Source organism: Vespula pensylvanica, chromosome 3, assembly GCF_014466175.1.
Source record: "Vespula pensylvanica isolate Volc-1 chromosome 3, ASM1446617v1, whole genome shotgun sequence".
Lineage (NCBI taxonomy): Eukaryota > Metazoa > Arthropoda > Insecta > Hymenoptera > Vespidae > Vespula > Vespula pensylvanica.
The window spans coordinates 3542442-3564238 of NC_057687.1; the positions used below are offsets into that span (position 1 = coordinate 3542442).

A 21797-nucleotide genomic window follows, 5' to 3' on the forward strand; every position below is an offset into this window, starting at 1 on the left:
TATACCTTGCGTTAGTAGCATTTTGCTATCGAGCGGGCCTGGTTATCTCGAAAGTGCAGATACAACGTTGTCGATCGTATATTTGTAATCCTGGATAGCGGTTATATCGATATGCGCTCATAGATTGTAAACATGTTAGGCAATTTGGTTTTACCTCTCTCTCTCTCTCTCTCTCTCTCTCTCCCTCTCTCTCTCTCTGTTTCTCTCTATTTCTCCCTCTCTTTCTATCTCTCTCTCTCTCTCTCTCTCTCTCTCTCTCTCTCACTCGTTCTATCTGTATCTCTCTTTCTCTTTCCATCTCTAGTAAAACATTCACGCGTGCGCGCATGTAAACGCGTGTAATTTCGTGTCAACATTTCGACCGCGAGAAAATCTATCCGACCTTCCCGGTTTAGGAAAATACGTTGCAGTAAATATGTTTGACCTAGTTTCACGAGCCCAAGAACGTTTCATTAGTTAATCATAACATATTTATTATACGCTCTGCAGAGCGTAGACGATATAAAAATATACGCACGGCGATCGAATCGTCGTACAGTGTTCAATTATGTGTGTAAACTTGGGGAATGTGGTTCAACAAGTTAAAACGATAAAGTAAGTTCTCAAAAGCTGGCCAATTCGCGGAGTCGCCTAAACTAAATCGTTAAACTCGAGTTACGAACGTTTACGAAGCTGAATAGACCATGGACTATTAACCGTATAAACAGATCTCATTTAGATAAGTTGAATAACTTATAAATTTATTATCGTTCAACCAAATTCTAAGTATCTAAGTACACGTTTACTTAAGCATTATTATGATATTTTCTTTCTCTTTAAGAGAAATAAAAACGAAAAAAAACGAACAAACACGACGCACGAAAACAAGTTGCCAAGTAAGTACCTAATTTAGAGTAATGGTATTTTAATTGTTCGTGTCGTTTGCTTCAGTATGGTTTAAAAGGAATTCTTTTCTCTACGTTAACTATCATAATTGCTATTTCAATTTCTTTTTTTTCTTACTTTTTTTTCAATATCCATTTCCTTTTCATACTACGACTTTATTTTCTATTTATTTATCTATCTATCTATCTATCTATCTATCTATATATATGTGTCTGTGTGTGTGTATGTATGTATCATTTTATTATATATTATATATATAATATATATACGATATGTATATAATATATATATATATATATATATATATATATATATATATAATATTCAACATAACCTGATAACTGTTTGCAATATCAGCTCGATTTGCGTCCGATAGATCGATCTCATAGTAACGATATTATACAATATTATCCATTCTCGATACCGATAGAAATTTGCATTGAACATGATAGTAAATAGATCCGATCAAGATATCGATATATTAGTTGCACAACATTAAAGTTTCTATCGATCATTACGAATTTTCTATATTTTCTTTTTCTCTCTCTCTCTCTATCCCTCTTTCTATCTATTTCTCTCTTTTCTCCGAAACGTCGATTGGTCGATTAAAATGACATTTTCTTATCTTGATTCGAGAACATTCATCGTTGCGAAAATCTTCGTGAAATCGCATTAAAACGACGAGAATGAATGATGAGCTCACAACTCTCTCTCTCTCTCTCTCTTTCTCTCCCTCTCATCGCTATTCTGTCCTATTCGTCTCTCTCTCTCTCTCTCTCTCTCTCTCTCTCTCTTTACTGAATGCTATTCTGCAAATTAAACCTCACAGGACCTTTTAATAAATACGCTTGCAAGTCACGTATTCGCTTTCGGAAAAGATTTGCTTTCCAAGCTTGGAATTACGAAACGTCTGGCTCGTTCACGAACGACAATACAACAACAACCAACATCTGGACTAAAAGAAAAAAGAGACTGGGAGAGAGGCAGAGAAAGAGACAGAGAGAGAGAGAGAGAGAGAGAGAGAGAGAGAGAGAGAGAGATAAATAGATAGAGATTGAGAGAGAGAGAGGGAGAGAGAGAGAGAGAGAGAGAGAGACAGACAGACAGAGCAAGATAGACAGAGATGGAGAATTAGCTTTCGTGTTATCGCTGCTTAGAATATCGTTTATCATCTCTCTTCCTTCTAGGTCCTTCCTTATCTTTTTCTTAACATCTTTCTCAAGGCTCTAACGTTAACTATTTCTTGTCACGACTCGCTTTCTAAGTAAGTAGCTTTAATCACATCTTTTCTTTTTTCATTCTTCCTTCCTTTCTCCCTTTCTTCCTTTCTTACTTTCTTTTTTACTTTCTTTCTGTTCTTCGCACTTAATTCTCTCTCTCTCTCTTTTTTTCTCTTTCTCTTTCTCTTTCTCGAATGTCGTGAATTAAATCGTGAAATTCATTAAGGGATATATAATTAGAAAAAGCGATATTACCTTGACACCGTGTATATTTGACCATGTACGAACATTTACGGTTCACTTGTGTCTTTTTTTTCTCTTTCTCTTTTTCTTTCTTTCTTTTTTTTTTCTTTAATTTATTATTAACTATGTAATATATGGCGAGGAATTTTGATCGTTCCAATTGTAATACTTTTATCATAAGACATTTCTTTTTCTATCTTTTCTTCTTTTTCTTTTTTTCCTCTTTAAATATCTTCTACCTTTCCTAGGAATGAGAATTAGGAAGAGGATGTAGAAGGAGAATGGCGTTACGGAGATGAGCTTTATATGTACGTCATAACGAGCTCATCTGGTAACGCTCGAGACGTATAATAATTTAACCTGGTGCTTTTGTTAACGAGATTCGTTGTGTTACACGTGCATAAACGAAAGAGAGAGAGAGAGAGAGAGAGAGAGAGAGAGAGAGAGGGAGAGATAGTAAGGAATTTTCGTGAAGATAGTTTTGGTCGAATTCTCATTTTATTTTTCCCTTTTCTTTCTTTTTCTCCTCCCACCTTCCTCCGCCATCTTTATCTTTCTCTCTTCTACTTTCTCTCTCTCTCTCTCTCTCTCTCTCTCTCTTTATTCGTGAAAACGATACGTCTTCGAGTCAGACAACCCTTCTTCCGCTTCTTTTTTTTCTTTCCTCTCCAATTTGCTTTCTTTTGTGTTTTCGACTTCCCCTTTTTGGTCACGGTCCGTTCACACCATTTCTTTATTCCCAGTCTCCTCCCTACGAATCGTGTAATTCGATTTAACACGACTCGTTTATGCGAATTTTCCTTTCCAATCGTTCTTTTTTTTTTTTTTTTTATTCATTTCATTCAACTATAAGAGGAATGATTCATATCCTTTTTAAAAGATCATTAATTATACATCCCGATCAAAAATGAATGATAATCTTTTGTTATTATTGTTATTGTTGTTGTTATTTCCTTCGTTTATTTATTTGTTTATTTATTTATTTATTTATTTATCTTTTAAATTGAGAGTATTTATTTTGTAAAACAAGATTCTTCAATCAGCGTTATAAAAAAGCTTATACGCGTGTAATAAAGTATAAAAAAAAAAAAAATGAAAGGAATTATTTCTTTTAGACAATAAAACGAAGATACTTTAATAGAATTCAGAAGGGTAACACGAGATAAAAACGGTTAATGCGTGACTACTATTTATAAAACTTTTCATGGCTTGGATTCAACAAGGATATACTGGTCAGTTAGAAATTAAGTTTTGCCGGACATGCTATATAAGTACTTACATACGTTATATCGTGACATAAGAAATGTAAGAAAGATTAACGATAAATTAAGGTGGTGGTTGGTGCTTTTTACGGTTTAATACGGTAAAAAAAAAGTTATGATGGAAAGATCTCAGTACACTTTTAACTAGTACGTAAACGACTTGATTGCTTTACTCTTTCGTTGTTGAAAATAGGTCGGTACTTACGAATTAATATTGTATATATATATATATATATGTAATATGTATACGTAGAAGCTTATAAAATTTAATTATAACATTTTATCGATTAATTGTAATTATCGTTGATAAAAAAATATTTTTAATAAAAAGCGAGAATATTTGTCGTTTATCATTGTTATAAGAAAATTTCTGTTTTTCTCGCTGTATTTCGTACTTTTTTATTATCCGTATTTATCCTCGATATATGATTACGACTAGTTTGAAATATTAATTAACTAACTGATCTCTTTTTTGGTTAACCCGTTAAAATAGCTTCATGTAGATATATTTGCATACGTTTTAATACATGTTGTATATTTTATAGAGATAAATGTAGATATATAGGGATGTGAATTTCTTTTTATTATAGGAATTTATGAATACACACGAACGTGTGTCGGGATAAAGGAATTTTTAAATAATAGAATCATATTTCTCTCATTGAATTTCATATTTTTGAAGAAAATAATAACACAACAGTGAACAGCTTGTATTAAAAGAATTTACCAATTGCTCGTACATATATCTTTCAATTTATTTATATCTATACATTTTTTAAATACATTGCATTGTATTTCACATATAAACGATTTTTAATAATTACGTTTAAATAACTCATCATTTACATATATTTATAATAGTTGAGATATATTAAATTCTGATGAAAACATTTGATTCCGTTCATTATACATGTAACAGAAGTAATATTAATGAAAGTATTTCAATAAGTATAAAAATGTGATACTTTAAAAAGAAAAACATACCGTTTGGATGTTCATATTTCTATCATATTTATGTACTTATATTATTACATTATAAAGGTATGTAAATATATATGTGTGTGTATACACACACACACACACACACACACACACATATGGTGTCGATCAATAAGTGAATTGGAATGTTTGATATAAAAAATACTATTGTTTTTTATTTTGATATAAAATATTGAAGAAGTTTTTCAGGAAAATAAAATATTCTAAGTTATAAAATACTAAAATACAAAATTCTCTGAAACAGTAAAAGTTTTCAATAAAAACTATTCTGGTGTTATTTATATAAATATAAAATAATAAACAGTTTTTCAGTAAAACAATACCATAATATAAAATTTATTTTTATTCAGATACATTCTTTCTTTATTTAGATGTAAAGTACTAAAAAGTTTTAATCAAAACATATTATATATACTGTGTAATTTATTCAGATATAATATACCAAGCATTTTCAAGTAAAAAAATATTATTTAGTTATAAGATACTAAACATTTTTTCAATACAGCCTCTATTATTTATTTATTTATATAAAATATTAAATACTTTCAATAAAAAATATTCCACAGTGTTATTCATTTAGATATAAAATAATAAACAGTCCTTCGATAAAACAATACTAAGAAACAAAATTTAGTTTTATTTAAATATACGTATTCTTACTTTATTTGTATATAAAATACTAAATATTTTCAAAATAAAAACAAAAAGAAAACAGAATACTATAATGTTATTCATTTAGATATATTATACGAAACATTTTTTTCAGTCTGCAAAATAGCGACGGTTATTTATTTACGTATCAAATTTTTCACATTTCAATAAACAATACTAATACCATTTCTTGAAATATAAAACAGAAAAAAATAATTCCGTTATAATTTATTGATCAAAATACATATTCATATCTATAAAATTGAATACTTTCAGTCGTATTTGTTTACACGTGAAAAAGAAAAAAGAAAGAAAAAAAATCACGTCTATTCGAAAGAAACAAACACTTCTCTCTCTCTCTCTCTCTCTCTCTCTCTCTCTCTCTCTCTCTCTCTCTCTCTCTCTGTCTCGATAGCACGATAGTTGTTTCAAGGGACAACGAGCCATGCATCGACGTTTCTTTCGAGCTCTTCTTTCTCGATGAGTTCTCTCTTTCGTCTGGTTCTTCAGATCCCAGACACGATGCATGAGTCGACTTTTGGATAAAAAAAGAGAGAAAGAGAGAAAGAGAGAGAGAGATATAGATAGAGATAGAAATAGAGATAGAGTTAAACAGAGAGAAGGAAAGAGATAGAGAGAATAGGCCAGCAACCCTAGCCTTTTCCTTGAAGCTTCTCGTCTGCAATGGAGGACTGCTGGAAAGCTAACCCTCGCTCAGCGTGTTTGCACTCAAATTAGAATCTCGAGAGCGTTCTTCTACGCATTGTAATGTTGGATAAACAAAGCTACCTCGACCGGCTGGTTAGACTACCGGCTGGAAGATTCGAGTAGTGAGAATAGCCGGTATCATTGTCCACGAACGAGACGACGCTTTCAGTTCTCTGCGAACTTTACGTACACCACAGACGCATCTAAATCGTCATGCTTTGTTAAAAAGATTGACACAATGGTTTAAGTGTTTCCACTAACTGATTCGCTACGATTGATTTTCAATTTTTCCCCCTTTCAAAACGTTCTAATTAATTTTTTTTATAAATTTCAACGTATGGATAAACGTGGAAATATTGATGTTATCGACTTGTTTCAACGAACACGAAAACGTTGGAAATATCACCGCATTGCTTTCGATGATTTACGAATAAATCTCAAAGGAATGTGTTGTTTCAATTCAAGCGTAAATATTAGATCCTTTTTTCGTTATTTCTTCGCTATTTTTTTTTTTTTATCTCGAGGATCTAAGGGAAAGATGATTTTTTTCAGAAATTTTCTTGGTAATCAAAATATATTGCAACGTTTTGATCAAATAATTTCTTTCTTTAATGTTTTCTGTTTTCTTTTTTTATTTTTTATTTTTATATTATTGTCAAAAGTAATGGAGATATTTCTGATACTCGAATATATATATATATATATATATATATGTGTGTGTGTGTGTATGTATGTATATATATATATGTGTGTGTGTGTGTGTAATACACATATATTAAATACATACTGGAATTTTACTCTCGTCATCAGTTATGATTTTTATTTCATCGACGCTACGAAATCCATATTTTTTGGAAGTTTTTTTACTGACTCTACAAAATCGATTATGGACGTGACGCTTAACGTTTCGATTTTCATATTTTGAACGAACATATTTTCTTTTTTTCCTTTCCCTTCCTTTTTTTCTTTTTATTTTAAATGACGAAACTATTACTACTACCACTTCACTTCGCATAAATCGTTCGAAATACTTTCCAGTAATATATCATAATATTTATATAAACGATACGATTAATATTCATGAAAAATTTACGATTACGCGTAACCGAAATAATCTCGATTGGATATACCCTTTGTGAAAGAAACTTCATTTTACATTTCTTTTCTCTTTAACGAAAATCCGCGAATTCTACGATCGAACGAAACATTCGATGTTCATTTCTCTGTGCTCGGGTATACGACGTCACTGATTAGAATCTAAACTCTGTTCGTATTCTGAGAGAAATCTTGCACGTCTCGCGCTTCACGGGAATTAGAAATAATTTAGGTATTCCGAATTGCTTTTTGCAGAAGAACAATTGTGGGTGGGATGGATAGAAATGGGTACGAGCGAGGGTGATGGCTTGAAGTGAATTCGACGTTTAAATATAGGACTGAACGTGACTCTCCTGAATCGATGTAAAATTGCTCTCTATCTGTCTGTCTGTCTGTCTTTCTCTCTTTCTTTCTCTTTCTCTCTCTTTCTCTCTGTCTATCTGTCTGTCTCTGTCTCTCTTTCTATCTCCTTCCCTTTTCTATTTTCGGTGCACTGTGCGTTCCGTTGGAAATTTGACAAAAAGATTCTCCAGTCTCGTTTCCAGGAATTATTGAAATTTTCCAATCGTACCTTCGACCCTATCGACTTTTCATTTTTCTTTTCTTCTATTTCTCTTCTGATATATCTCACAAAATATAGAGACCGAAGTTTCGTTAAAATAGAAACGGAATATTCAAATACTTTCTACGTTCCTACGAAGTAAAAGGTGTTAACTTATTCGTGGCTCGTGACGTACTTCTCATTCAGTATAACCAACAAGTTTGCTAATACTGAGTTCTTGTAAGAGACAAGGGTTGAAGGGGGGAAGAGAAATAGAGAGAGCGAGATAGAGATAGAGAGAGAGAGAGAGAGAGAGAGAGAGAGAGAGAGAGAGAACATAGAAAAGACGTAAGCGGTAGGAAGTACCGGTAAGACCGTTGACAAGAGTGTTAACTCACTTCGTAAGCTAACGGGAAGGAGAGTAGTACGGTCGCGTTCTGAATACAATATAACATCCGCTTAAACGACTAACCAACACTTTTCAAAGGCTGTGTAAACTGAAAATAACATGGTACTTTTATACCTTTATCTATTATTATTTTACAACTTTTGCAAAAATGCGATAAATGCCGTAAGAATTTCGACATCAGTATCGATTTATGTGTGTATACACACACACATATATATATATATATATATATCATACAGAATTTATAGACAGATTTATATAGAATAAAGTATATACTTATATAGAATTTATATAATTATATATATCATTAATATATATTATTATATATATACATATGTAGATTTATATAGAATAATATATATATAATAATTAATTTATATAAAATATAATTACAAAATATAATATATTTTATATTCAATTATTTTACCTTCCGTAACATTTTCTGTTTAAAGAAAAAAAAAAAAAAAGGAAAAACTGTTGTTACCATACTTTTTACATCGGACTTTGCTTTTTTAGTTAAAAACTATAATCCCAAGGTGGAAGGGAGGGAAAAAAAGAAGAAACCTACGTGCTTTATGAAGAATCTAAAATATTAAATTTCAGTCACCAGCAAAGTTCCACGGTATTAAATTTGTTAAAATATTTCGATAATTTGTAGTTCGTTTTCGATTCAACACTTTTTAAGCTTCGTAATTTCGTATTCGTTGATATCTTTCAGTCAATAGCGTGTTCTCCATTAATAGAACTTACTCATAGAAAATCAATGACCATCTTCTCTTTCTTTTTCTTTTTCTCTTTCTTTTATCGCGAATACAAGTTAAACCTTTTAACGATTTAGAATGTAAACTTTACCATCCTGGTGTAACATGGACTCTATTTCGTTGTAAAATCCGTTCAATCTGTTCCTTTAATCGAGTTAAGCGATATCGATTTTCCATAGTCATCAATTTTACAGTTCGTACAACGAAAATCGTTACGAATACGTTACTACTTGCTCTTTCTTCATGTTTCACAGCTATACAAAACGTTATACGTTATTAGTTAATATTTTCTACTTTATTATCAAGATCAAGAATTCTCGATTAAAAAGATTTAACCATTTGTAAATAATAATCGAGCTGTTGATTAACGTAACACGCATGTTACAAAACATGTATATATATGTACAATACATACGTGAACATTGAAAATGTTCATATTCTTTCTCATTACCTCATCAACATTCGAAGTTTTTTTCGTTAAATCTCGAGAAATTTAATATGGGAATTCCTTCGAAAAGATAGTCAATAAGTAGAAAACTCTTTGACATACAAAACTGAAATTCCTTTGCTCGGATATTAGCATGATGGAAGGAGAGTATATCCCACCAATACCAACGTCAATAGCGGTAGCAGTGGCAGCAGCAGCAGTAACAGCAGCAATGGCAGCATCCTCTTCATGCACATCGATCGTACGCGTAGACGGGTTAACGTCCACATATATGAACCTGCCTACACACATGTTCGTGTATTATTACTATGAAATAGATATAGGAGAATGTAAGCTACGTTATTCACGTTACTCACGCAAGCTTTTAACGTGGCTCGTTATCGCGTTTTGTAATTTGGTCTAACCTGACAACCAAGAATTCTTTTCTAATTTATTTTTCTCCTTCTGTCTTTCTCTCTTTTTTCTCGTTCTTTCTTTCTCTTTAAAATTCCTTGCTTTTCCTTACGGGAAATTAATTCGAAGAAACGCAAAAATGCGTCGATAAATAATGCCAACCTTGTAACCAATTGGAAGGATAGCACTGGTGGTGTGCTACTCGAGTACACCCGTTATCCGAGATTTATCTCTCCCGAGTGACGTTTTCGTTTTCGAAAACTTCAGTCTGACCTCTATCTCTATCCCTCTGTCTTCTTTGGAGAATGGTCGAAGAAGAAGAAGAGAAAAAAGAAAAAAAGAGAGAGAGAGAGAAATGAAAGACTCATTTACGCGTGCAACGACCTTCACAAAATATCCGACTAGATGAAATTATAGTTCACACAAAATGTGCTGCAAAAATATCGCGACGAAAACTTATCGTGAAACTGTTGTCCATCTTTCCACCACGTACTAGTTTGAAAAAGAACGCAGTGACATAGTCAAAACTTTTTGGCCAATATATAGCGTTTGACCCCTTCTGATCTCTGGCGTCATAGCGATGCACCGAAAGTGCACGCCAAGGGGAATGAAAACGGATTATATGCAGTATTCGATGTGTTGTTACACATCGGAAACGGCTCTTCGTTCCGAATGAAATGAAATTCACCGAACGCTATATTTTCGATGATCCTCCTTTGATTTTCGTTCATTTTTTTTTGTTTCTTTTGTTTTTCTTTTTCTTTTTTTTTTTTTTTGCTTCATTCTTTTTTCTCATTCTTTTACCTTTCGATACGTACGTCGTTATTCGATCGTAGCGTTCGAACGAATGCAGGATTATTTTCTTTCTTTTCGATTTAAAAAGAATAGATACATTTTTATCGAAGCGACGACGAGAAATTTTTTGTTAATGCACGATGTAAATTATCACGATCTTGTTGTTATCGAATGTTTCTTCAGATTTTCGAATATTGCTAGAAACAAATATCGTTACTTATTCTTTGTTTTCATTCGGAGCGATAAATATCAAAGAAAGATATGAAACACGCTAACACACGTGGCGAAAAAAAGATACACGTCTCTTCGGACGTGTACGCAAATGTAGTCTTGAAATCGGCACAAAACACAAATATTCCTCTGAAGTATGTAACTTCAATGTGGACAAAACGTTTTTATAAGTTGATATTCGTCGAAAATGTTTTGGTACATACCAGCTACAAAGAGAAACAAAAAGTTAGCCGTTGTTGATTCAATGGTAACGTTGTTTTAAGTTAAACTTATTTATTGGACATTGAAAAAAATTTTTTGCAAAAAAAAATTTTCACGTTACCGTGTTCCCAACGTTTTTTCAGTTTTAAACAAAAACGTAACGATACAATAGAAATGAATTATTATTGTGATTTTATAACTAGGTAAAGATGAATCGCAAAATAATTTTATTTTTATTATTTGGTCTCTTTGAACTTTTAGATCTCTACTGATGTGACAGTTTATGCAGTTAGTAAAACAAATTTTGAATATACGTGAATACTTGAAATCATAAAAAACAAATTAAATTACCGTTGAATAAAATAAGAAAATTATTAATAATACCGAAAGCTAGTAATTAAGTAATTACAAAAAGCATAGGAAATTCAAGGGTTGCATAATAATCAATAAAATTAATTAATATTTTGTAAATAATTAATATCTTTGTAAATGAGATAAAAGAGTAACAAAACGACTGAATGGTCCTTCTACTGTTAATTATGAATCGTGATAAACGTGATGTTAAAATTGGTGCCAAATTGCGAATGTTGTAATAAGTGTAATTTGCATTATGTGTAGCAACTCGACTTTCTGTTATAAATATTAAATCACTTGTTACGGTAAGCATTGAACGATGAAGAAGAAAATAAGGTTGTTCGACGAGATAAAGTGTGAAATTTCAATGAGAGATTTTATAGATTTATTTGACGATGTTTTGTCAATTTTATTGTAACATTTCCACAGATAAACATTTATATTTAACGATGCAGTTGTTTACAATGGCTTTAAAGTAGACACAATTATAAATCTATAAACGACAAGATATTCCGATAGCATGTTACAACATGTATTGTCATATTTTCGTTATTTATTTATATAAATACGATGATTCATCACTCGTTCGCAGTTACTCGAAATGTAAAAAATACAAAGAAACATTAAATAATTCAATAACCGTGGTAGCTTTAAATAACATTGTTTATTATTTTATAAAGTTCATAATATTTTCCGAGAATTTTTAAACAAAATTTTTATATAACAAAATTATGCATACTTATGCGCATACATAATCGTATACGTACATATGTATTTATAAAATTTTATAAATTCATTCTTGTAAGTTTCTCACCTGCAAAGCAAAATTGTTTTATCATAAGGTATATAAAAAAAAATGAGATTATGAATTGAAAATTTATACAAGCTGATATTACATTTTATTTATTCTTTTTTTATTTTTTTATGTCTCGAAATAGTTTGAAATTATACGAGAAAAATTCCGACACAAGGAATATGAGAAAGGGTAGTCGTTCGATTAACAATTGGCCTATGTCGAATCAACGTAGTAAGAAAGTTTCAAAGACCCACTGAGAAGTCTATTTCGAACGGAAATTATCTCTCTTTGTGATGCTGAGGTACACCGAAACGATCTTGTAATTACTGAACTGAATTCGATTAGCCGTTTAAGTGACAGCGATAAACAGAACTCGTTTGGTATATTCTTTTTAATGCTTGCAACGATATCATCATTGAAAATTATAAGCTCGGAAAGTAATTTGAAACGTGGAGAAATTAGAAAATCCTTAATGCATCCTTAGTTCCGAATATTAATCAACCCTGAACGCTTTCGTAAATTTACCAGTACAAAGAATACGCGTGTTTTACTACGTTACAACTACTTTTCATTTCTTCCTTAAGTCACTGATTAAAACATCATTTAAAGTACTTTGAAATCAAATGAACTAATAACTTTGCTACTATTATTCCAACTTCGTGTAGAAATGCAAACGGCGAGTGAATGTAGTTCCAAGTATTCAACTTTATTGAAATAGTTCACGTTTCAACGTAAAATGATTATATCAATAACTACTTAAATGCCATTACATGAAAAAATCGCGTTTAAAATCGAATTTATCAATTATTTAAAAAAGAAGAAAAAATTAAAAAAAAAATTAAAAAGCGTAAGAAATTAAAAGCAAAAAAAAAAAAAAGAAAATAAAACAAAATAATTAAACGAAGCCTTAGAACAAAAAGTTTTATGATATATTGAAATATTCTGTATTAGAATGTTGTTAAATAACAAAATTCGTTATGAAATCATGGATATCGGACTTCGTTTACGTGTCTTCACGGATTGTATATCACTTGTAAGTAATCCCAAGAGAGTCCAGGATATTCACGATAGGTAGACATTCAGAAGCATCGAGCAGGTATGCGCTATCTACTATGGCCTCGTAGCACGTCCATGATGGATGTAAGCTCTGAGTACTCGACTGGACGTAATAGGGTTATCGAATACCCGTTAACCGTTTCCGAGTACCGTTCGTTCATAGATCATCCTAATTATTCCTTCAGGAATAGTAATATGAGACAATATTCGTCGTGTCGCACGCGACGTGATTGATCGTAATCTCTTTGATATTCTTCGATATTAACAAGATTGCACGATTTATCGATCTATCAAAAATCTTTCGTACGTGCATGATATCAACATAAATGCATTAGATATTCGTTATTCTTTCATTAATGGTGCATATTTATAATATATAAGTATTAATTATTCTTTCACGAAGACTTAACGAAAAACATTAACGATACTCATAAAAATTAGTAGTATTAAATCTCGAGATCGTTTCTAAACCTGAGAGATAGATAGATAGATAGATAGAGAGATAGATAGAGAGATAAATAGAGAGAGAGAGAGAGAGAGAGAGAGAGAGAGAGAGAGAGAGAGAGAGAGAGAGAGAGAGAGAGATTCAACGTGATAATTATATCGTACTCTTTTCTTTATTAATTTATTATAAATTAATTGTCACATAACAATAAAAGTTGTAGTTAACAGTATGAAATACAAAGAAGAAGAAGAAGAAGAAGAGAGAGAGAGAGAGAGAGAAGAAGGAAAAATTCGAAAATAGGAAACGAATAGGGGAATTTCCGATTAATTCGCATTTGTCGAAAGTCATATTATGTGCCTCGATTAATGATACTAACGTTACCGAGTATGAATAGTTGTTGATTTATGAACGTATTGCATAATGTTGCATTATGCATTTTAGAAGATAATATTTAATGGCATCGTTAACGAACGATAAATCTGACATCGATACGATCGATTATTTTAAATAATATTTAATAAAACGGAAAAGTTTTATCCAGAATTACAACAGTTAAAAACGAAACAATGTAAAAATCTTTTGTGTTATTTATGAGAGAGTATGCGCGTACGAGATAGATAGATAGAGAGAGAGAGAGAGAGAGAGAGAGAGAGAGAGAGAAAGAGAGAAAGTAAATCTATGGTAAATATCGTGCTTAATATCGCGATCGATAGAGAATGCACGCGTTACGTTATGCCCGGGCACACTTATACTAATGGCGTTCGCAGAAGCACGGAACCATTTTATCAAAGCGCTCCTTTGTTAACTTCGTCGTTAGGGAAGCACAATAGCACGTTGGTAGTTCAAATACCGTATAGAGCAGCTTTTACTTTACTTTTCCACGTGGAGGAAGTTAAGCGATTTCGTGTACTGAGAGAAAACTTTGCTATGTATACACAAATACTTATGTGTATATATATATATGTGTGTATATGTGTGTATGTGTGTTTGTGTGTGTGTGTTTGCATATGTATATATATAATACTTAACTCTACCACGGTTCATGTTAACGTTTATGTTCGTATACGTTTTTATCCGACGTTTTAATCGTAAACATTTTCATGTTTGTATTTTCGGCCCATACATAGATACATACATAAATACATACATACATACGTAGTATTCATTTATATGTAACATTAATTGTAGACGTATATATCGATGTTCGATTTTGCGATATACCTAACACATTTTCACGTATTTCAAATTTATATTTACACGTTTTTACGTTCTTGCGATATACCGACTTTTTATTTTCTTTTTCTACTTTCTTCTTTCTTTTTTTTTTTTTTTTTGTTCGTATTTATAATTATGTAAATATTTACGTGCGAGTCGACGTATAAAAGAACTATTTCAGAAACTATTTAACAACATGTTTATTTAACAACATAATCTAGAGAACTACAGATATTATTTAATAACATATGTGTAAAAAAAATATTAGACAAAATCTTCTTCCGTTTTCTTTTATTCGTATTTATAATCATGCAAATACTCCTATGCGAGTCAATATACAAAAGAACTATTTATTCAAAATAGAAAGGAAATATTTATAAATTCGTAAATGTGTTTACGTCCATGTTTATATTTATCAAATAAATTTTTGAGATACGAGTTAAAGTTGATGTCGAAATAGGAAAACGTTTAAGGATTTCATAAAATTTGAAAGAAATAGAGAAACAGAGAGAAAGAGAGAGAGAGAGAGAGAGAGAGAGAGAGAGAGAGGGAGAGAAAGAAAGTGTCTTCCTCGCGCAAACTCGGAATTGACTTTTTCGAATAACACTTCTGTTGTACTAAAATGCAGTTCCGCTGTATGATGTCAAAGAGATCTTGTTAGGAACATTATTTCTTAATTCGTAATAATACGTCTTCTTTGTTTTGTCTTCATCCATTGAGAGAATTCTGATATAGAGCAGAATAGAGTTCAATGAGAGAAGCAGGATAGTAATTTTGACGGTCCTTGTAGACGATAAAACGGAATCGAATTTTCGATGGATGGTTAGATCGAAACTAGAGTACTCTCTCTCTCTCTCTCTCTCTCTCTTTCTCTATCTCTCTATCTCTGTTTCTCTATCTATGTCTTCATTGAACGATCCTCTTTGCTTTGTGTATCTAAAATTACTGCAAACAGTCAACGAGAATCAATTTACTTTAAATAGTGGTATTAAAATAATTCAATGACATAATATAAGAATTTGGATGATTTTATTTTTGGTTTCGTTTGTTGTTTCTTCTTTCTTTTCTTTTCTTTTTTTTTTTTCTTTTTATTCTCATAAAGTAAAAATTTTAACAAATATTTAAGCAGATATATATGTATATAATTTCTTTTCTGATCCTTTTTTCTTTTCTTTTTTAATTTTAAAAGCTAAGAAAGACGAGCGTGAAATATATATAATTTTACTTATATTATTTATATTATTTATATATTATTTATATTATTATTATATAAACTTATCATATCATCATATTGTTATATATTATTATTTATATTAATATATTATTTATATTAATTAGTATATACATGTATATATATATATGTGTATATATAATTTTATTTTTACTTTTCTTTTTTATTTTTAAAAACTAAGATTCCAGCATGATATACATATATATCTATGTATACATAAAGACAAAAAGCGACATAGATAAATCGTGCGTATAGTAGTTGCAGAAGAAAACAAGGAAAGAAAATAAGAGACTAAGTCATCTATGCAACTTCGAAGATTGTAATCTCGACGATGTCAGCATGGCGTAGCCCCATAAGCATTGTTCTTGATATTGGATGTTTTGTTTTCTTCGGTAGACGAGCGTAACACTGATTTCGAACGTAAAATACTCTTTTTAGGAAAGTACACTATCCGAGTCAACATACTGACTATAGTTGGTATTTGTTTCTTCTGGTGGAAACTCTTTCGGTGGGGTACGAAGGATTGATAGTTAATGGCAACTCGTCGATTGACGAAAGTCATCAGAGTGAGTAGATCAAGAGTTCGGCCATGGATATTGAATTCCTCGCAAATGGCTTGTATGAACCAGGAACCGTTATCTGGATTGCGCCAGGAATAGAAACCTGAAAGTCATAGTTGAAAGGGATTTTCAGGTCAGTACGCATTAACTGTGCTATAGGGACAATGAAGGAGGTACAGATGCATCGAAATACAGTTTGTTTATTCTGACACCACTAGCTCCGGGCTAGGCGTTTTACGAATTCTGGAATGAGGGAGAGAAAGAGAGAGAGAGAGAGAGAGAGAGAGAGAGAGAGAGAGAGAGAGAGAGAGAGAGAGAGAGAGAGAGAGAGAGAGAGAGAACAAAAAGAAAAACATTCGAGTAACTGCTGTCTTTTGTAACTATTAAATGTTCCATTACTGGAGCTGTCTAACATTTCATTTAGCATATCATTATATCGTATGTCGTGACATACATATATTATTTTCTCTCTCTCTCTCTCTCTCTCTCTCTCTCTCTCTCTCTCTCTCTCTCTCTCTTTCTCTCTTTCTCTTTTTCGCTAAACTTTTGCATAATAGTAGTAAATTAAAAAATACTATATATATATATATATATTGTTCCTGTTATATGAGCTATCCAACATTTTATATAACATAATTATATCATAAATTAATACATATATATATTAACTTTATATATATATATTAATATATATATATATTAATTTTCCTTTATTCTTTCGAATCTCGTACCACATTTAACAATCTATTAAATATTAATAATTCTCTCTCCCGAGAGAATCGAAATATAATAGACAAACGGGTAAAAAGGAATGGAAAGTAATCGGAACGGTCTAGTTATGCAAATTTGCTCTCCTTTAGAAGGGAATGTTCGATAGTGACTCTCAATTAATAGTTCGATTTCGCTGATATTCAGGTTATGGGTCGTGTGGCTACATTGCGAGTTTCGTTCAGTTAGACGACTATCTACCTTTAGAGGTATTTCGAGCTTGTAAGCGTTAAGCGTCTCTGTTACTCACTTACTATCCCTTAAAGCAAAGCGTTAAACGTACGTACTAAGCTAACTACTATACACGTATTCGCAGTTTGATACGTTAACTATCCGCTTCATCCCCTCCTTCTTTCTCTCTCTCTCCCTCTCTCTCTCTCTCTCTCTCTCTCTCTATCTATCTATCTATCCATCTACCTCTCTCTCTAACACATTAATGATGCCTTTAGCTCGACACATGTTACTATCCATGATTTATGCACCAGCTGTGCATTCATTTCGCATTTAGTAACAGAGTTATGCTCATGCGTTTAAACGCATTTCTTGCTATAGTTTATTATATAGTAAAAGTCAACCTAAATATTCCGTAATAATCGTAATTTGAAAAATATATGTCATTTCGATTGAAACGTTTAAACGCTTAGGCTTTAAGTACAGTTCGAAGTTACATTCCTCTCGTTTCAACGTGATATTTTTTCCGTCGAAAGTTAATCTAAAGCTTCAAAAAAATATTATCTCCCGAATGTATTTTTTTACGAGCTATTGAATCACGATAACGCAAATGTACCATTCCATTTTCAAAAAGAAATAGAAAAAAAAATGGAAGGGATGATTTTGGGAAAGAACAATTTCCATATCATTTTATTTCCCCTTTTCGAAGCAAACAATTTTGTTCAAACACTATATTTCTTTATCATTCAAAAACAGTGGAAATATTTCAATCGGTCTTGTTAAATGAAACCCCTTGTATATAAAATCTCACAGATTCGTATCTTTGTTTGTTATATTATAATATATATTACATAATTAAAAATCTTTATATTTATTATATCAAATATTCCATGTAATACGATATAAATAAGATGCGGATCATTGTAATTATGTAAGTAAGAAAAAAAAAAAAACGAATTATTCGGCGTCGATCGAAGTTCTTATTAGCAGTAAAAATAAATATGTAAATTTAATGGTATATTTGAGGAAACGAATTCAAACTGGACACTCTGTATATAAAGCAATCTTTATTTCGTCCAATTTCTTCGAGAGATCTCTTTTAGCTTCTTTTTTTTTGTTTCTTTTATTTTTTTTTCTTTTCATAAAGGAACCTTCCGTGAAGAAAATGATTCTATTTCTCTCTCTCTCTCTCTCTCTCTCTTTTCTTTACTTTTTTTTCTTATCTTTATTTTTTCTTTTCCTCTTCTTTTCCTTTTTATCGTTTTCTTTTTCCTTTCCTTTTTTTTCTTTTCTTTTCTTTTTTTTTCCTTTAACGTTATCCCTTTGATTATTCTCAAAGACAATGAACTTGGCAGGCATCCTTATCGCAGTTCCGTATCACCCCGATTGTTTTGCTTATCGTTTTTCAAGCGAGCAGGCAAGTATTTTTCATTAACCCAGTTTTTTTTTTTCCTTTCATTTGTTCGATCTCCCGTTCGTTTGCGATCCATTGTCCACCATAGAACTGCCGTCACTAAGCGATAATTTGCTGATCGCTAAACTCGAAATGAAATACTTTCGTTTCGCTTCGACGGGTCAAACACGATGACATTTAACGTGTGTACGATAAATTGTGAAAAATGTTACCCTCCCGATTTAAATGCGTTTATACCAGTATTCTCTCTCTCTCTCTCTCTTTCTCTCTCTCTCTCCTCTCTTTCCCTTTCTCTCTATGTATGTGTATGAATGCGTGCGTTTGTGTGTGTGTGTGTGTGTGTGTGTGTATCTGTTTTTCTCTATTTCTCTCTGTTTCTCTGTTTCTCTCTTTTATTTCTGTACAAGACAGGACGATGTTATTTATAAAGGAGATTTGTAGACAATTCACGAAGAAAGTGAGAGAGAGAGAGAGAGAGAGAGAGAGAGAGAGAGAGAGAAAGAGAGAGAGAGAGAGAGAGGGAAAAGGATAGTGTATATTTGCATGGAAAGTAAATTCTCAACGAGGTCATTAGTTCTGCTATTCTAGCTAACGATCTAAATATATAGCGAAGAGAAGCAATTCTTTGGAAGATTATGAAAGGCGTATAAGGATTGTGGTTAGTGCGCTTAATACCTATTGTACATCGATGTTTCTGAATGGATAAAGTTCGCAATGATAAAGGAGAAAGCTCGCTGTCTATTTTTCGCCATCGACTCGGATTGTTTTGTCTCGTTTAAAAAGAAGCCTTTGTTTGATAGCTTTACGTTTCCTTCGATGCGGTTTCTGTTTCTTTCTCTCCTCTTCTTCCTCTTTCTTTTTCTTCTTTCTTTTCTTTTTATTTTTGTCTATTTCGAGGGAAAGTAGCTTAACGTATTTATCTTACGTAATAATTATAACGAGATTCAATGAATTGTTAAAGACGCAGATGGTCTATAGTCAATAGGAGAAAGAAAAAGAGAGAGAGAGAGAGAGAGAGAGAGAGAGAGAATATTCAGTGTATATATAAATACATATATAATATATATATAATATATGTATTACATATATATAATATATACAATATAAAATTATATATATGTATATATAATTTTAATAAATTAAACAAAGAAGAGCTATATATGTGCATAAATTAAAAAAAGTTAAATAGAAAATTATATGATTTAAATAAAAATTTAATGATTATGAAAGTCATTGCTTGTCTAATGTGTATTTTCTTATATTTTATTTTTTTTTATTGTTCTTAATGTACACATATATAAAAGAAAATAAGCACTTGAATGGAACTTTTCTTTTTCCTTTTCTATAAATTTTTAACTTAGGCTTTCAATTCATCATAATTACCAAGACAAATTCTACTAGCACGTTTGAAGAATGAACTTGCTCGTTATTTATTCATTCGTTTCTCAAAGCTTATATATATTTAATCAAAAATAAATTTATTTTTCTCGTTTTCTTCCTGATTTAATATAGAACAGATGAATGGTAAGAAGGAATAAGAAAGGAACGAACGTAACTTATAGATATTTTTCCTAAGCAAATAAATGTCCTTCCGCGCTTATAACGATGCCTATTGTAAAAAGGGGATGCTATTCGATGAGTCGCTTGAATCGAGCTTTAAAAGCATGAAGCTTTCGAAAGCAGTTTTTTCCTAGCCCGATTCTCACATTCACGGTACTTCGCGTTCAGCCTTCCTGCCATGCCGAGAGGCACTTTGTTCCTCGTTATCGATCATATAACGCGCGGTCGAAAGCCGCGTATACCGACGAACGCAGCTGCGAGAGATGTATAAGCGTCTGACGCTTAAAGTGCCGAGAGAAAGGGAGAAGAGAAAAGTGTACAGCGAGATGATGACGATCGAGTGAAACGTTTTACAAAAAAAAAAAAAAAAAAAAAAAAAAAAAAAAAAAAAGAAAAGAAAAAAGAGAAAAGAAGAAAAAAAAGAAAATGAAAAAAATAGAGAAAGAAAGAAAAAAGGAAAGAACTCGACGGTCGTCTGCGAGTCGTCGCTCGTTATTCGTTGCTGGCGTAACGTTTGAACAAAAAAAAAAGAGAGAGAGAGAGAGAGAGAGAGAGAGAAGGAAAACGAAGAAGAGAAGAACAAAAAGATAGAAAAAACGACCAAAAAAATACAAAAAGAGAAAAGAAAAAATATTTCCTCCGTCAGACGTTCTTTAGCAACGATTCTCAAACTTTAAACTCGGAAAAAGAAGAAAAAAAAAAAAGTAGCGATGAATTAAGTTCGTCGTAAAATATTAAAATGCATGGAAAAAAAATATGTATACGTATCGTACGTACGTTTTGAATATTTTCTAGAGAGAGGGAGAGAGGGATTAACATAGAAGTTAAAAATATATATATTCTCTTTTTAACAGATATTAGATAAACGTGTGTAAATTATTTATATACGATATTTGTTTTTTTAGTGTCTATTTAATATCTATATATATCGTGTCACTCGAGATAATAAGTTCGAGTTGCATTTTAATTAAGCGTTTGGAATGTTGTTCTTCGTCGAACACTACGGAAATATTGATGCTCGAAATCAGTCGCGTTTGTAGAATAATAGGATTGCCAATTTGGCTGCTATGTCTGATTGATACTCTCATTGTTACCAGTTGCATTCGTGAACACTTGTCTCTCTCTCTCTCTCTCTCTAACTTATTCTCCTTCTATCTCTCTCCAGTTCACCCTCTATCTATCTCTATTTTTCTCTTTCCTCTCCCTCTCTATATTTATTCTCTTTCTAGCTTACCTTCTCTCTCTCTCTCTATTTCTATCTTTATCTCTATCTCTATCTCTCTTTCTATTTCTCTGGCTCACTCTATATCAATACTTTTTTTCTAGCTTACCTTCTCACTCTCTTTCTCTCTCTCTCTCTCTCTCTCTCTCTCTCTCTCTCTCTC

General features: G+C 31.6%; 2 protein-coding genes across 6 annotated transcripts in view; one reads left to right on the top strand and one right to left on the bottom strand.

Annotated features, from left to right (window-relative positions):
• The window catches only part of LOC122628019 (alkaline phosphatase-like), a 124073-nt gene that overhangs the window by 53559 nt on the left and 48717 nt on the right, over window positions 1-21797 (top strand). The window lies entirely within an intron of this gene.
• The window catches only part of LOC122628040 (caspase-1-like), a 15289-nt gene continuing 9566 nt past the window's right edge, over window positions 16075-21797 (bottom strand). Inside the window, exon 5 of the mRNA XM_043809855.1 lies at window positions 16075-16602. Coding sequence (XP_043665790.1) covers window positions 16274-16602 — 329 coding nt within the window. The 3' untranslated portion in view covers window positions 16075-16273. The remainder of the gene's footprint in view (window positions 16603-21797) is intronic.